This window comes from Dama dama, chromosome 4, assembly GCF_033118175.1.
Source record: "Dama dama isolate Ldn47 chromosome 4, ASM3311817v1, whole genome shotgun sequence".
NCBI classification, from domain to species: Eukaryota; Metazoa; Chordata; class Mammalia; order Artiodactyla; family Cervidae; genus Dama; species Dama dama.
The window spans coordinates 55,233,411-55,251,230 of record NC_083684.1 but is presented as its reverse complement, the minus strand read 5'-3'; the positions used below and the strand labels follow the sequence as shown (position 1 = coordinate 55,251,230).

The 17,820-nt window shown below is 53.2% G+C and overlaps 1 protein-coding gene across 1 annotated transcript; it reads left to right on the top strand.

Moving 5' to 3' along the window:
• Positions 1–261: 261 nt before the first annotated feature.
• Positions 262–16,946, top strand: TGFB1 (transforming growth factor beta 1). Its single transcript, XM_061139372.1, has 7 exons — positions 262–1,527; positions 5,052–5,212; positions 6,398–6,515; positions 8,779–8,856; positions 9,012–9,159; positions 14,963–15,116; positions 15,821–16,946. Exons 1-7 carry the CDS (start codon positions 1,173–1,175, stop codon positions 15,977–15,979), a joined length of 1,173 nt encoding a protein of 390 aa, XP_060995355.1. The 5' UTR covers positions 262–1,172; the 3' UTR covers positions 15,980–16,946.
• The last annotated feature ends 874 nt before the right edge of the window (positions 16,947–17,820 follow it).

Genomic DNA, 17,820 nt, shown 5'->3' with positions numbered 1-17,820 from the left:
CAAAGCCACACGCATCACTGCCGCCCGCTTCGGTGGCGCTCGACCGCCAGGAGGCAGCACCCTGTTGGTGGGGCGGAGCCGGGTCCCCGCCCCCTCCCCCCGGGCTTAAGGGACCCCCCTTGGAGCCCGCCCACGCGAGATGCGGACCGTGGCCCGGCCCCCCCGTGCCTTCCCCCTGAGGGCCGCCCCCGCCCCGCGCGCTTCCTGGGTGGGGCCGGGGCGTCTTCAAAAACCCCCGCCGCCCCTGCCGGTCCCCGCTGCCGCCGCCCTTCGCGCCCCAGGCCGTCCCACCTCCCTCCTCCCGCCGCGGATCCGCCAGACAGCGAGGCCCCCGGCCGGGGGCAGGGGGGACGCCCCCTCCGGGGCACCCCCCGGGCTCGGAGCCGCCCGCCGAGCCGGCCTTAGCCGGGAGCGGAGGAAGGAGCCGCCGAGGAGCAGCCCGAGGCCCCAGAGTCTGAGACGAGCCGCCGCCGCCCCCGCCGCCGCCGCCGCCACTGCGGGGAGGAGGGGGAGGAGGAGCGGGAGGAGGGACGAGCTGGTTGGGAGAAGAGGAAAAAAAGTTTTGAGACTTTTCCGCTGCCGCTGGGAGCCGAAGGCGCGGGGACCGCATCGCACAGCGCTGCTCCTCGAGGCAGGACTTGAGGACCCCAGACAGCAGCAGACCCCGCCACCGCCTCGGACGCTTGCTCCCTCCCTGCCGCCTACACGGCATTCCCCAGGCGCCCCCATTCCGGACCAGCCATCAGGAGCCGCAAACCCGACTCCCGCGAAGACTTGACCCCAGACTTCGGGTGCACCCCCCTGCACGGCCCCCCAACTCCCCAGCCTCTCTCCTGAGCCCCCGCGCATCCGAGGACCCTTCTCCGGGATCCGGGAGACGGGATCTCTCTCAGACTTGCCTCAGCTTCCCTATTCAAGATCACCCATCTCTAGTACCAGAGCTCACCCATTTCGGGTTTTTTCCGTGGGATACCGAGAACCCACCCATCAGAGCTTCTCCTCCAGCTCTGCTCCGTTCTCCCTGAAGGCCTCAACTCTCCCCACAAACAGACCGTCCTACCTTTTCCTCGGGAGACCCCCAGCCACCCCAGCCCCTGTAGGGGCGGGGCCTCCCTCTTCCCACCCCAGCCCAGATCGCGCTCTCGGCTGTGCCGGGGGGCGCCGCCTCCCCCATGCCGCCCTCGGGGCTGCGGCTGCTGCCGCTGCTGCTGCCGGTGCTGTGGCTACTAATGCTGACGCCTGGCCGGCCGGTCGCCGGACTGTCCACCTGCAAGACCATCGACATGGAGCTGGTGAAGCGGAAGCGCATAGAGGCCATCCGCGGCCAGATTCTGTCCAAGCTTCGGCTCGCCAGCCCCCCGAGCCAGGGGGACGTGCCACCCGGCCCGCTGCCCGAGGCCATACTGGCCCTTTACAACAGTACCCGCGACCGGGTGGCCGGGGAAAGTGCCGAAACGGAGCCTGAGCCAGAGGCGGACTACTACGCCAAGGAGGTCACCCGCGTGCTAATGGTGGAATACGGCAACAGTGAGCTCGCAGGGGCAGGGGACCCTGGAGGGGAGCCCCCAGGGGGCGCCGGAGTGCAGGGGTCACGGGGAGGAAATTGCTGGTAGAGGAAACTGGCTGGAGGAAGAGAACCCCCGGGGGCGCCGGGAACGTGTAGGGGGTAGGGGTCCCAAAGAGGATAGAGCTGAGCTCCCTAACCCCAAGGTATCTGGTCTTTAAGAAGAGATAGTGAGCGAAATGGACCGCTTTTAGAGGGCGACGGGATCATGCGAGATCGTGCGGGGAGTCCCTTAGAGAGAAGCGAAGCAATTCGAAAAAGACTTCCCCTTGCAGGGTGCTCGAGAATGCGGGGGTCGTGGGAGCGGGGCTGCAGAGAGGGAGCTCACTTCGGGAGAAACCAGCACCCTGGCGTTTGGAAAAGGAGAGAGAGGTAGTGGGGAAAGCTGACCCAGTGTTCAGGGGCCGTGAGGCAGGAAGATTCAAGGACAGAAAAACAGAAGCGAACCCCAGAGGTGTGCCAGGAAAGTAGAGAGAGTGGACCCGTATGCACAAGACGCGAAGAACACGCGAGATTGGGGGAGGGCTTAGAGGGAGAGGCGGGGAGGGGGTGATAAATGTGAGGTCGGAAGGGGACGCGAGGTTGTAGGGTGCGGGAAACTAGCGGGAGAGAAGCGGAGACCCTAGGATGTGCCCAGGGGGTGGGGGCGGGGGTGCCCAGGATGCGCCAGGAGGTGCTCTGAATATTTCCCAGACGGACTGTAAGAGGAGGAAACCCAGAGGAGGAAGCGCGCGCCCCCAGGAAACCTACAATACTGGGTCGTGGGAAGGGGTTTTACAGAACGGGAGGATAAGCGTGGGAAAGGTGGACCTGGAATGGGGTAGAGGAGCTGCGGACCGAGTCATGCTGGGAGCAGCAGGGCCCCCCACCCTCCCGCCGCTGGCTGGAAGGGAGGGGGCTGAGTAAGGAACCGTAGTAGGTGGGTGGATGCGACTCTGCGAGACCCGGGGGAAAGACCGAGCTTGTAGGGGTTGGAGAAGCCCCACGTGGGTGCCACGCGCGGGCGTGGGGGAGGAGCCTGCGCTTCCGGAAGGGGCCGGAGGACCCCGCAGAGCTCAGTGCAGAGAGCCTAGACCCCAAGCTCCTAGTTCGTCTCTGCGAGGCTGGGGAAGCCCCAGCGTCCGGCTGCCTAGCCCTCCCTTCCCTTTCCTTCTCGTGCCTCGGGGTTGAGGGGGGGGGGGGGGGTTGCGGGGCGGGGATCGCGCGCGGAGCCTGGGGCGAGACGAGGCAGGTCCGGTCCCCGCCCTCGCGACGGCGGCGGCTCCCGCCCTCTTCACCCCCAGCTCAGGGCGGGGCTACCCTGGGCCCGCCCTGTCGGCGCCCGCGCGGGTACCCAGGCGTCCCGCTGGGCCCCGAGGCTCGGGGGCGAACCCCGCCCCCCGCTTTCAGTTTCCCTCGTGAGAGGTAGACGTGTGGGTCTCTGGCCCATTTGGGCGCCCAGCTGCGGCTTCAGTCAAATGACATCCCTACAGCCTACCCACCCACATCTCCGTCTCACCTTTTCCGTCGACGCTTCACCTTCGTTGGAGAGGTTTTTCCAACGCTGACACCTTCAGTTTCTCTTCAGCCCTCTTCTGCCTCCACCTCGCTCCCAAACCCTCCGTCTGTCTTCCCGTTTGTCTTCTGCCTTTTCGTCTCTCCCGCATCCGTGTTACTCTGTCCCTCTCTGGGTCTCCTAGTTTCTTTCTCCATCTCTTCCCTTTTTCTCCTCCATAGCCTACTCTCCATCTCTCCCTCTGACCCTTCCTGCTCCCTCTATCGCTTTTCCTCCCTTTCTGTCTCCTGGGCCTGGGCTCTGCCCTTCCTTTTGGGTCGGCTGAGTAACACTTGGGCCAAGATAGGGCTTATTTGTGAGGGAGAGGGGCCAGCTCGGCAAGAGATGGGAAGAGCAGGGGGAAGGAGGTGCTCAAGAGGGTCTTCCTCTGTCCTTTCTCAACATGTCTCCACCATTTCCACGCCCCCACTGCAGAGGCCTAAAGAAACTGATCATGGCCTGTCCCCCTCATTCCCAGTCCCCAATTTTTCCTGGACTAGGAAAAGAAAGTGAAGTTGCTCAGTCGTGTCCGACTCTTTGCAACCCCATGGACTGTAGCCCATCAGGCTCCTCCATCCATGGAATTTTCTAGGCAAGAATACTGGAGTGAATTGCCATCTCCTTCTCCAGAAATATTTCTTTGAGCCCCTTTTTTTTCGGGGGGAGGGGCCAAGAATATTGGAGTGGGTTGCCATTCCCTTCCCCAGGAGACCTTCCCGACCCAGGGATTGAACCCAGGTCTCCCCCATTGTAGGCAGATGCTTTACCATCTGAGCCACCAGGGAAGTCTCCTGGACTAGGAGTCTTTTTAATTTTCTGTTTCCCTTCCCCCACCCCTGAAGCCATCCTTGTCTAGAATGAACTTTACTTTCTCTAACCAGTTAAGGGAGGAAATACTAATAATAATAATAACAAAAATAATGTCACACTACCAGGGAGGGAGCATAGCCTAGGGATTATAGGGAGCATAGGCTCTGATCAGACTGGCCGAGTTTGAATCCCCACCCCACACTGTAGTTTCCTGGCTGTGTGGCCTAGGGGCAAATTGTTTCATCTCTTTGCCTCAGTTTGTCCATCTATAAAATGGGTATACTAATGGACTCTTTCTCATGGGGTTGTTGAACACACATTAGAGTAACCACTGTATGCAGACTGTGTGCGACATACTTCATCTGCATCATCTCATCTATTTCACACTGTCATCCTGTCATCAGTCCTTGGCTTATAGGTGAGCATCTGGCACAGAGAGAGGAATTCACCTGCCCAAAGTTCCACTGCGCTTCAGTTAGGAGAGCCTGGGTTGGGAGGCAGAGAGCTTGATGTCAAGTAGATTTAACAGCTCCAAGAGGGAATGTGACTTGCCCAAGGTCACAGAAGGCAGCAGAGGCATAGTCTGATCCAAGTGCCTTTATCTCTCTGCTTCAACATAACTTGCATTTGAAGCTCCAGGTGCTGGGGAGGCCTGAGCAAGCAGAGCAGCCCCACCCCCAAGCTGGCTTTGTACTGAGGGGCCATTTTCTAGCTGATGAGAGGGAAGGATGAATAGGCCCCCCCCCCCCCCGTTTAAAGAGCTAAAGGAATTTCCCTGGTGGTCCAGTGGCTAAGACTCCAAGCTCCCAACGCAGGGGACCTAGGTTCAATCTCTGGTCAGGGAACTAGATCCCACATGCTGCAACTAAAGTGTTCGCATGCTGCAACTAAAGACCCCACATTCCACGAAGCCCGAAGATCCCATGCCACAACTAAGACCCTGCACAGCCAAATAAATAAATATTTAAAATAATAATAAAGAGGCGGAAACAAACCCAGAGGGGAGAAGGTAGTCGCCTAAGGTCACACAGCTAAAAAGTGTCAGGGTCAGACTCCAACCCAGAGCTCTTCGATTTGGGGTGCACTAGCTCCCCTACCCCTTGCCAAACACTGACATCCCTCCTCTTGACTCTTTCTGCCTAGAAATCTATGAGAAAATGAAGTCTAACTCACACAGCATATATATGTTCTTCAACACGTCTGAGCTCCGGGAAGCGGTGCCCGAACCTGTGTTGCTCTCTCGGGCAGAGCTGCGCCTGCTGAGGCTCAAGTTAAAAGTGGAGCAGCATGTGGAGCTCTACCAGGTGGGGGCAAGGGTCCTGCAAGGTGGGCTGGGCTGGGGTAGTCCCGGGACGGCCACAAGGCTAGTGGCTGCAGGGTCCAGGCAGACCAGCCCTGAAGGATGAGGGAGCACAGACTGTGGAGTCTCCTAGAGCCCTAGAATGTTAAGTGCTTAGCAGCTGGAATCTTCGGAGCTGGACTCTGAAAACTCAGGACAGGGAAAGTTGGAATCTTTGAAAAGTTGGAGACTTTCAAAATGCCTTGTGCCCACCCAGTAGCTACTAGCCACATATGGCCATTTAAATGGATTAAATTAAATAGAAGAAAGAATTCAGTTTCTCAGTCTCACTGGCCATAGTTCAAGTGGTTCGTAGTCACATGGGGTGAGTGACTGCTATTTTGGACACCACCGATAAAGCCCATTTGCATCGTCACAGAAAGTTCTCTTGGATAGCTCTGTTCTAGAAGAGTCTCCAGGAAGAGTCCAGAAAATCTGGATTTTCTCAAAGGTTATGTGACCTAGAAGCCATGCCAGATGGAATGTTAGATTCAGTGGTAGATGTTAGACTCTTACGACGAGGCAGCTTTGACACTAACTGCACGGAGTCTAGAGAACTTGGCTTTATGCCGCCAGCTCCCAGGGCGTCATTCCTCGTGGATGTCAGGTGTCTGCAACTGTCTAGGTTTCTGGCACGTTGGACTCCTGGGTTTGTTGAACTTGAGTCTCATAAAACTTCTCGGGTTCATAGAATGTGTAATTCTTGGGGTGCCACCAAGTGCTGGAGTTACGGAATGACTTCGAACATAACTTCTAGAAAGCGATAGACTCTCAGAATTCAGAGCTGTATCATCAATGACCTCTATGGTATCAGTAGGAGAATCATGGCCTCATGAGCTGTCCAAGCTGAAAGGAGTGAGGAAACTGAGGCCAAAAAAGAGAAAGGAATGTTCCACAGCCATCCTGGGATCAAGGGCGGAGGCTGAAATGCCTGGGTGTCTTGACTGCCAGCCTGGAGTTTTCTGTCCCCTGTCGTGGGGTTGGGTGGTTCCTGTGAAGCCCCTCAGTGTGGATGTCTGGGAGGGGGACTGTCTGATGGACTGTGTGGAGACCCGTTTTTGGGGAGCAGATGGATTGAGGGGTGCAGGGTACATGGGTGTGTGTGGCTGCCTCTACCCACTGTCTCACCCCCCAATTCTTCATCCCCCAGAAATATAGCAACAATTCCTGGCGCTACCTCAGCAACCGGCTGCTCGCCCCCAGCGACTCACCGGAGTGGCTGTCCTTTGACGTCACTGGAGTTGTGCGGCAGTGGCTGACCCACAGAGGTGAGGACCACTTGTCTGCCCCACCTCTGTTTTGTAACCCATTATTTGTCCTGGGACCATCCTGCCTAGCACCCCCCTGCCCTATGTTGGTGCTGAAGAGCCCAGACCTGGCCCTCCTCCCAGACACTCACACCTGAGTGATTAATGGTTAAACCATTTATTGAGCACCTGCCCTGTGCTGGGTGATGCTGGAGACACAGAAGTGACGAAAACAGCTTCATTCAGACCTTCAGGAAGCTTGTGCTCCATGACTTGGGTTGGGGGACTCGGGGAAAAGACCTGAAAACCAGGTAGTGATGTCCCAGCATGGGCAGGGTTGGGATGGGGAGCCCAGAGGAGGTGCCTGATGCACCTGGGAGGTCAGGGAGGGCTTCCTGGAGGAGGAGATATTGGAGTGGGTGTCTGAGGGATGCATGGGGCCAGCCCGGGAAAGGAGGGAGGGGCAAGAGTGTTCAAGGCAGAGGGATAGGCAGAGGCCTTGAGTCCGGGGAAGGCCTGACACACCTGTTCTGTCTGGAAGAGGACTATCTGTCCTGTCACGTCGAAGGCCCCAGTGCTCACATCTCCCTTCCTAGTCTCCCTCTCATTCATTCCTTCATTGGTAAATGCTAGTAGGTTCCTGCTCTGTGGCTGGCCCTGTGCTGGTGGGGTGGGGGAACACAGTGGTAACCATGACAACCTCTAGGCCTGCCCTCAGGGGACCCGCACTCACTTCTAGACACCCAGGAAATCTTGCCCAAAGCCTTAGCAGGCCATGATGGCCAGGATGAGCAGAGCAGGGACGGGGGAGGCCCTAAGTGCTGTAGGAGCCCAGAGTGGGCACCCTAACACCTCTGAGGGGGGTCCAAGAAGGCTTTCTGGGTGAGAATGATTGTGTTGGGACTCATGGAAGAGGTGATGGTTTGGCCAGAGGAAATGATGGGGGTTAGGGAGCAGGTGCATACTGGGACAAGTGTCCTGGGCTGACTGCTGAGTCCAGGGCACCCAACACAGGGTCCACACAATAGTAGGTGCTTAGGAAAGCATTCATTCAGTCATTCATTCGAGAAACCTTTCTTCCGGGATATATGTATACATTCAGCTGATTCACTTTGCTGTACAGACATGACTGAGCGACTTCACTTTTCACTTTCATGCACTGGAGAAGGAAATGGCAACCCACTCCAGTGTTCTTGCCTGGAGAATCCCAGGAACGGCGGAGCCTGGTGGGCTGCCGTCTGTGGGGTCGCACAGAGTCGGACACGACTGAAGCGACTTAGCAGCAGCAGCAGCAGCAGAAACTAACACAACATTGTACAGCAGCTACACTCCGCTAAAAGTTAATTTAAAAAATAAGAACAACTGATAAACACTGCTATGATTATTAGATATACATATTCTTTCAAAAGGGCTCCCCTGGTCACTCAGATGGTAAAGAATCTGCCTGCAATGCAGGAGACTAGGTTCAATCCCTGGGTTGGGAAGATGCCCTGGAAAAGAGAATGGCTACCTACTCCAGTATTCTTGCCTGGAGAATCCCATGGACAGAGGAGCCTGGTGGGCTACAGTTCATAGGGTCGCAGAGTTGGACACAACTGAGTGACTAACGCACTCTTCTTTCAAGAAGTGTTAATAAAAACCGTTACTTTTTGTTTTGTATATTTAAAAAAATAAAAGGAAGAAGGAAAACCTTTCTTCTGCACCTGCCTTGGGACAGGAGCCTCGGTCCTTGCATCCCATCCCAGCCCTGCCTGTGGGCCTTGGCTTCCTCATCTGTAAAATGGGGAACTTTGGTGAGGATTAAAGGAAATAACTCACAAAGAGTGTTTAGAACAGGGTCTGGCGCCCAGCACACTCAGGAGATGTTTGTTTGTAAGACCGTGGGCCAGGCCCAGCAGGGAACAAGAAAACAAGGTTCCCTGCCCCCGTTGTATCCTGCTCGTCACTGAGAACAATGAGGAAATAAATAGCCAAAGACAAATGTCAGAGCTACAGAGGTCAGTGCTTTGGAGAAAAGAAAGTGCTGTCAGGGTTGGGGGAGGGGCTGTGTCCCGGAGGGCCTCCCGGAGGAGGTGGCCTTGGAGCTGAGACCTGGAGGAGGAGGAGGAGGCCGCAAGGCTAAGAACTGCAGCGAGAGGGTGCAGTGAGGGGGCAGGCAGGGTAAGGCGCAAGAAAGAGATCCCCCCACACCCCAGGGGTTTGCGCTTTCCTTCCTCTCCTGCCCACCCGCAGGGGTGGGTGAGCCGCCCCCCTCACACTGGCTTCCCTCTCCCCACTCCCACAGAGGAAATAGAGGGCTTTCGCCTCAGTGCCCACTGTTCCTGTGACAGTAAAGATAACACGCTTCAAGTGGACATTAACGGTGAGGCCCCCTGCCTGCCCCCCCCAGCAGTGATGTGTGTGTGTGTATGTGTGTGTGTGTCCTCCCCCGCCCATCCCCGTCATTCATCCATCTGAGTGTGTGTGTGTGTGTGTCCCCAATCTTCCCCACCCCACTGACTCCCAAAACCAAAGCAGGGTTCAGTTCCGGCCGCCGGGGTGACCTCGCCACCATTCACGGCATGAACCGGCCCTTCCTGCTCCTCATGGCCACCCCTCTGGAGAGAGCCCAGCACCTGCACAGCTCCCGCCACCGCCGAGCCCTGGACACCAACTACTGCTTCAGGTGAACCTTGCAGCCTTCTGGGCTGGGGGCATCCTTGCCATTCACTGAGCGGCCACCGCAGGTTGGGCACCTGGCTGGTGCTCTGCTTGGGCTAGCATCTCCTTCAGCCTGGAGGGCTCAGGGGACGAGGTCTGAGCCTCAGATGCTAGAGTGTGTGTGAACTGGGAGTTCTCGGATGTTGAGATCGGGCGGGTCTCCTGCTGGTTGGTTGGCATTGGAGACTTATTAGTATGTGGAACACTGAACATGTGGGATTTCAGCATTGGAAGGTCACCATGTTAGATTCCTGTACTGTGGGCAGGTTGGGGTTTGAAAACGTTGGGATTCTAGGATGTTAGAATTCGGTATTAATTATTGAAGTCTGAGAATGTTGGATTCAAGGAATGTTGGGTTCTTAGAAGTTGGGAATTCAGAACTGGGAGATTGCCCATGATGGGTACCATTGACAGACTGGAATCTCCCATGTTGGCAGGTTGGAGTCCTTGAATATTAGGTCCACAATGGTGGAATCCTGTGTTGAACTTTTAGCATCCATAAATGTTGGAGTTGGTGAAAGCCAGAATGCTGGTACCTTAGAATGTTGGGGCTTGGTCTTATTTATTCTTGCTTGCGCTGAATCTTCACTGCTGTTTGGGCATGCTTTAGTTGAGGAGGCATCTCTTGTTGAGAAGCATGGGCTCTAGGTGCTCGGTCTTCAGTAGTTGTGGCTTGTGGGCTTAAATCGCTCCTGGGCATTTGGGATCTTCCCTGACCTGGGATCAAACCCATGTCCCCTGCATTGGCAGGTGGATTCTTAACCACTGGACCACCAGTGAAGTCCCAGTGCTGGAGTCTTGTTAGAATCTTGGAAGCCTGTGATCTTAGAAAGTGGCAGCTTGGACCTCTTGGGAGATGGGCTCAGAACTGTGGAATGCTGGAATGCTGTTTTGAAATATTGGAATTCAAGAATGCCAAGATCAAAAAAAAAAAGGAATGCCAAGATCCTCGAGAGTGGGGATGTGGGAATTCTAGAAAGTTGGAAAGCTGTTAGTTACTGTGTTAGAATCTTGAGCTGCCAGTGTATTGCAGTCTAAGAAAACTGAGAAGTTGTCTTGGAATTTTGAAATGCAGAGTTAGAATGTCGCAAATTTAAAATGATAATCTGACCTTGGCCTGCCTCTGCTAAGTACTTTGATGGTGCCTTTGGGCTTTGTTGCATGCACTTCTCCTGCTGGAAAGTCAGTTCCGTTTCCAAGGTCCTTCATCACCCGATCCTACCCTCTGCCCAACAACTCTATGAATGAACGGATGGATTAAAGTCTGAGTGCCAGTCTGCTATAACATTAAAAGAGAGGCAGCCAGCCATGTGAGCGACACAGTGCCACTTAGGAAGTCTTGCCAAAAAATCAAACCTGAAGCCCATCAATAATGGTAGGTCCAACTCCCAATTTTCCAGAAATATAAGGACAGAGAAACACGTTAAACAGCACCATGGGCATGCAGTCTGCAACATCTAGATTGTGGGAAACCTGACCCAGTTTCTTCAACAAATATGATACAAAGGGATGAAATAGAGAGATGGGTTTATAGATTTTTAAAAGAATCTTAAAAGATGTTTCAACCAATAGCCATGTATAAACTTTACTTGAGTATGTATGCAGACTGTTTTTAAAATTTTATTTACTTATTTGCTTTTTGGCCTCGCCTCACGGTTTCCAGGATCTTAACCTGACCAGGTATCAAACCCATGTCTCCTGCATTGGAAGCACGGAGTCCTAACCACTGGACCACCAGGGAATTCCCCAAACTTTTTCTTTTCTTTTTTTTTTTAAGGTATTGGGACTTCCCTGGTAGTCCAGTGTTTAAGACTCTGTGCTTCCAATGCAGGGGATGTGGGTTTGATCCCTCGTCAGGGAACTAAGATCCCACATGCTGCACGGCATGGCTAAAAAATAGAAAAATAAAATAATTTAAAAGATAATTATGAGACAGTTGGGGAAGTATGAACTCTGACTAGATATTTGATGATATCAAGGAATTACCGTTAATTTTTTTGTGTGATGCTCTAAAGTAGTCTAGATTTCCTTGGAGATAGAAATATTTATGGATAAAATAATACAGTGGATGACGTGCATTTCAAAATCATTCGGTGAAGGAGAGAAAGTGGACAGGGGTAGAAATACAGTGAAACTGACCATGACTTGATGTTTGCTGGAGCTGGATGGTAGAGACACAGCAGTTAAATGTAAGATTCTCTGCTTTTGTGTATGTCCCATGCCTCTGCTGTGCTCAGTCATGTCTGACTCTTTGCGACCCCATGGACTGTAGCCCGCCAGACTCTTCTGTCCATGGAATTTTCCAGGCAAGGCTACTGGAGTGGGTTGGTGTATGTCCGAGACTTTCCGCAATAAAAAGTTATTCTTAGCTTAACCACTATCTCCACTGGGAAGCCTCGGTGACCCTTTCCTCAACATCCAGGGCTAGAGAGTAGCTCAGGGTCACCTGGAGGGCTTGTTAAATGTGGCCTGCTGTCTCCCAGCCATCCCCACCCCCCAGTTCCTGATTCAGTGCATCTGGGGTGGGGCCTGAGAACTTGCATCTCCCACAAGTTCCCAGGCGATGCTGCTTCGGCTGCTCCAGGAACCCCTCATGGAGAGCAGTTGAGTTGGATAACGGAATCACATACTTCAAATCAGAGGATCTCAGCACCCCAGCAGAGCTGGACCAGAAATGATAGATTTTTCTGGACAGTGCTTCTTTCCCTTTTGTGAATCTAAGACCTTTTTGAGAAGCTGAAAGCCAGGAACCTTTTCCCCCCAGAATATGCCTATACAAACACACATATGTGGGCTTCCCTGGTAGCTCATTGATAAAGAATCCGCCTGCAATGCAGGAGCTACAGGAAACGTAGGTTTGATCTTTGAGTCAGGAAGATCCCTCAGAGGGGGAAATGGCAACCCATTCCAGTATTCTTGCCTGGAGAATACCATGGACAGAGGAGCCTGGCAGACTGCAGTCCAGGGGGTCGCAGAAGAGTCAGACATGACTTAGCGACTAAACAACACCACCACACATATGTGTGCCTAGTTTAGAGAGCTCAGACCCCTCCTTGCCTGTCCATGGACTTCCTGATGTCTTCTTGGCCGTTAACAATATCTTATTTGATCTAATGTCCCCTGCATCTTTGTACAGATGAAGGAACTGAGGCCTAACCAGACTGAGGAGGGACCAGGCTGAGCTCACGGGAATCTGTTTCCTGACTTCCTTCTTGAGGTCCTGTGGCTCTTGGAAAGGCCTTGTCTTGCCCTGGGAGAGCTTGTGGCATCGCCTCCTCCTGCTTTGCTTGAGCTGACATGGTTGGGCTGGGCAAATGAAGTCAGAGACCTCTGGCCCTGAACTCTACCACCCACAGCCTACATTTGGACAGACAACATCCCCCTTTCTCTAAGGCTCAGTTTATCCCTCCTTCAAATGGGAATAATAATATAATACCTGCCTTGGAACTTCCCTGGTGGTCCAGTGGCTAAGACTCCACACTCCCAACGCAGGTGGCCTGGGTTCGATCTCCGGTTAGGGAACTAAGATCCTCATATAGCAACCAAAGAATTTGCCTGTTGCTGCGAAGACCTGGCACAGCCAAATACATATTGGAAAAAAAAAAAAAAATAAGCCCTGCCTTGTAGGAAATTCTGTATTGATTTTTAAATAGGAAAATACATGCACATGGACCAAACCTAGAAAGGATATTCAAAGACTCTCCAGTTCTGACCCCTCAGTCCCCCTCTGAACAGACTTCTATTAAATTTGTGCAGGCTTTTCTCTAGTTGCAGTGTGTGGGTTTCTCATTGCAGTGGCTTCTCTTGTTGCAGAGCACGGGCTCTAGAGTGCATGGACTACAGTAATCGCAGCACACAGGCTCAGTAGTTGTGGATCCTGGGCTCTAGAACATAGGCTCAATAGTTGTGGCACAAAGGTTTAGTCACTCCACAGCATATGGGGTCTTCCCGGACAAGGGATCAAACCTGTGTCTCCTTCATTGCAAGGCAGATTCTTTACCACTGAGCCACCAGGGAAGCCCGAGGACTGACTTTTGCATCTAAGCCTGGGACAGAGATCATGAGCACATGGCAGTAGTCTTACACACCACCACTCTCTGATGTGCTTCTAAAAAATATAACATATTGATCAATTAATTTATACAGCCAACACTTGCTAAGCACCTGCTGTGTGCTAGGGACTATTGTAGGCAGTGGGGACACCTTTTAGGGACAAAATAGACAAAAAGTCCTGTCCTTGGAGGAAGATAGGAAATGAACAGATAAACAAATCAATCTCTAATGAAAGAGCAGGTGGCAGTAAGTTCTAAGAAGGAATATAAATCCAAGGAAGAAGAAAGAAAGAAAGAAATTGTGATGATTTGTTTTTCCTATTCTGACTTAAACTTTTTATTATGGAAACATTTAAATGTATAAGCAACAAGATGATAAAATGAACCCTCATATACTCTCATCTAGATCAGCAGGCATTAAGATTTGCCCCATTTCAGTTGCAGACATTTTTATATTTTCTTGCAGAACTGAAATGTTGTTATTACACAAAATGGAATTAACAATCTTTTTTTTTTGCTGCGCCTCATGGCATGTGAGATCTCTCCTGACCAGGGATGGAACCCATGCCCCCTACGTTGGAAGCACAGGGTCTTTACCAAATGAACTGCCCAGGAAGTCCCTAGGAATTAATTATTTAGATTGGTATTTTGGGTAGGATCATCCAGGCCGGTCTCTGAGGCAATGACATCATTTGTTTAACTGATATTTATTGAGCACCTACTGCATGCCAGGCAGTGTTGTAGGAGTGAAGACTCCCCAAAGTGAAGGATGTTTGAGCATATGTATAAATGGAGTGAAGAAACAGCCAGAGAGGGTATCTGTGGGAACAGCAAGTCAGGCAGAAGGAACAACACGTGCAAAGGTCCTGGACCGGGACTCAGGAACAGTGAGGATGCTAAAGTGGCCAGAGGACAGTGAGAGAGGGGGAGTGGGGAGGGAGTTGAGATCAGCTAGATCTGGTGGCTCCTTGAGCTTGTGGCGAGGACTTGGGCATTGGGCTTGTTCAGAGCAGAGGAGCGACATGACAGTCTCTAGTATGTGGCCCCAGAAGGCAGGGGTTTGTCTGCTTCATTTGTACTGAGTCCCCAGTAGGCCCCAGCCCAACACGCAGTAGTAGTTCAGTAAACATTTGTTGCACACTTAGAACATATCAGGGCACATGGCCCTGCACTGTGTTGTTTATGTTGCAGTGTGTAGATGTGGTGTGATCTGTGTAGCTGTCCCCTGTGGACAGTCAGTTGGCTTCTGTAGGCTTGGGTTTTTTTTGTGTGTGTGGCTGCACTGTGCAGCATGCAACGTGGAACTTCCTTGACCAGGGATCAAATCCACGCACCCTACAGTGGAAGCTTGGAGTCTTTTTTTGTTTGTTTGTTTTTTGTTTCTTTTTTTGTTGTATTGAAGATCAGAGTCTTTACCACTTGATGTCTCCCTGGGAACTCCCCTCATTTGGCGCCTTACAGGCTTGTTTTGAGTGCTGTCTGAGATAATGCTTATGAGGATGCCCTTAGTGCAGTGCTGGACTAGAGGAAGTGCTTTATCAGTGTTAGCGATGATCACTACTATTATCACTATTATTGCTGTTATTGTCACAGAGGGTACAAGGAAGACCAAGTTGGATAAGGTGCTGGAGGGCAACCAGGGTGAAACACACACACTCCAGGGGAGGAGCGGCAGCCTTCTGCTCTCCTGACAGTGTTTTTCCCTCCCGCCTGCAGCTCCACAGAAAAGAACTGCTGTGTTCGTCAGCTCTACATTGACTTCCGCAAGGACCTGGGCTGGAAGTGGATTCACGAACCCAAGGGGTACCACGCCAATTTCTGCCTGGGGCCCTGCCCTTACATCTGGAGCCTGGACACGCAGTACAGCAAGGTGCGTCTGGAGCCCGACACCCCCCTCCCCCACTCCCCAGCTGGGGGTGGGAGGGGGGTAGCAGAAACCGAGGGAGGAGAGGGAGAAAGAGAAGTCAAATCAGATGAACTGGCGAGATGGTAGTCAGAAACACAGGGGAGAGGGAGGTTGGAGGGGAGGTGATAATGGGATGGGAGAAAAGCTCGAGGCAGCATCTGTAAAGTTAGACTCAAGGGAGTGGTAGACAGAGATATGGGGAGACCTAGTGGTAAAGAACCCACCTGCCAATGCAGGAGACCTAAGAGACAGACGTGGGTTCAATCCCTGGGTTAGGAAGATCCCCTGGAGAAGGAAACGGCGGCCCACTCCAGTATTCTTGCCTGGGAAACCGCATGGACAGAGGAGACTGGCAGGCTACAGTTCATGGGGTCACAGAGTCGGACACGACTAAAGTGACTTAGCCCGTGGAGACGGATAACGGGCGTGGGAAGACGTGGGGTCATGGAAGGAGAAAGAAACAGACAGACAGAATGAGAGAGAAAAAGGCAGGAGGGTAGAGAATTCGGAAGATGGAAGATACAAGCCAAGAGTGGAACATGGGGAGAGGCAGAGAACCAGAAAGACCTGGAGTGAGATAAGACAGAGGGAGATGGGGAGAGGCTGGCAGGGTGGCGCGGCGTCCTCCGCGCGACCCCCGACCCTGACCTCGCGCGCCCGCCCCGCAGGTCCTGGCCCTGTACAACCAGCACAACCCGGGCGCGTCGGCGGCGCCGTGCTGCGTGCCTCAGGCGCTGGAGCCCCTGCCCATCGTGTACTACGTGGGCCGCAAGCCCAAGGTGGAGCAGCTGTCCAACATGATCGTGCGCTCCTGCAAGTGCAGCTGAGGCCCCGCCCCACCCCAACAGCCCCCGCCCCATAGGCCCCGCCCACCCGGCAGGCCCGGCCCCGCCCCCGCCCGCCTCACCAGGACTGTATTTAAGGACACAGCACCCCGCCCCCCCTATCAAGCCCACCTGGGGTCCATTAAAGGTGGCGAGAGGATTGGGTCTCTGTATCTTTGGGCGCCTGACGGCGTTCTCCCTTCCGACGTTCTCTCACCCCTCTCCCTCTCCTCCATCTGCCTCCTCCTGTCTTCGTCCACTATTCATTTGCCCCTCTTCAAACAAAAACTTCCTTTGCGCTTGTTAACGTTCCTTACTCCTAGTGAACATTTAGATTTATTTATTGTTAGGTTTCTTGATTGAGCACCTTGGACCCTATTTTAAGTGCCTTATATTAATTAACTTTTTAAACCACCATAACAAAGCTCTGAGATAAAGAGATTGTTAACACCCACTTTAAGAAAACCGAAGCCCAGAGAGGTTAAGGAATGTTCCTGCCACTAAGAACCTCCTTTCTGGGGAGGAGACAGACACAGTAGCGTTGTGCAAAAATAGGAAAGCAGGATGGGCTAGAGATGGCTTTGGGGAGAAGGGAGGGCTTCTTGGAGGAGGTGGCATTTGGGACTTGAAGGAAGCCAAAATGGCAGCTTGGGGGAGGATCGGGGAGGGTGTTCTTGGTAGGAGGACAAAAGCAAAGGCCTGGAAGTGAAGATGAACTTGGGGTAAGCTACACAGGAAAGAGGCCAGTGCGGTTAGAAGGGAGGGGCATAGGGAAGGGTGTTAAGATCTGAGTCAGAAAGTAACACTCACAGCCCAGAGAGTAATAACAACAATTCTCCACGCCAGGTATGGAGCTTCTAGCTCATGGCATTCTCCCCACAGCTCAAGAAAGCAGGGGTTGGCAAACTGTCTCCCAAGGCAAATTCTGACAGGCTGCCTGTTTCTGTAAATAAAGTTTTACTGGATTACAGCCATGGTCATTCCCTACTGTACTGTCTGTGGCTGTTTTAGCGCTACAAGGGCAGAGCTGAGTAGAAACTCTGCAAAGTCAAAAACCTTTACTATCTGACCCTTGATAGGAAAAGCCTGACAACTCCTGCTACAGGGATCATTTGCTCCCCCACTCCACAGATGGGAAAACTGAGGCACAGAGAGGTTAAGTGACTTGTTAAGGTCACACAGCTAGCAAATGGCAGAGCTGGGATTCGAATCCAGGCAGCTGGAGTTGAGGGTTTATGCACGCGACTTCTGCACTGGTCCCACCTTCCAGACCCCCATCAAGGAGCCCGGTCTCTGAGGGAGGCAGGCACCATGACAGGGTTTTGAACAGAAGAGGGATGTGATCTGACCTGCTCAGAGGTTCCCTCTGGCTGACGGTTGACAGCAGACTGAAGGGGGGTGAGGGTGACCCCAGGGAGACCAACTGTCCAGGAGAGAAATGATAGCTCCCTGAGCTGGGGTGGGTTTCCCTTTGCTCTGTTTGTTCCTGTCTGCTGGGGTCTTGCTGGTGAACTGTCCCCTGCTTCCTCTTTCTCTGGCCTCTCAGTTTCCCCTCTTTCTCTCTGGTTTCAGTTCCTGTCTCTCCCTTGCCCTTCTTAACCTGTTTTGGTCAGTGATTGCCCTGATGGTGTGAGTGCTGAGCTTCCTTTGTTGGGGGATGCGGCGGCTCTGGGTCTGGATGTCTGAGTCCCAGCATGTGCCCCCTCCAGCCCAGACCCGCGGTAGACATGTGGTCACTCCTCTTGCCCCAGGTCTGGGAGCCATAAAGGGGCGGGGCGTGAGATGGGGGACCAGAGGAGGTCTCTATTCAAGGACGTGTCACATTGTTGCCAGCCTCTGGTGTG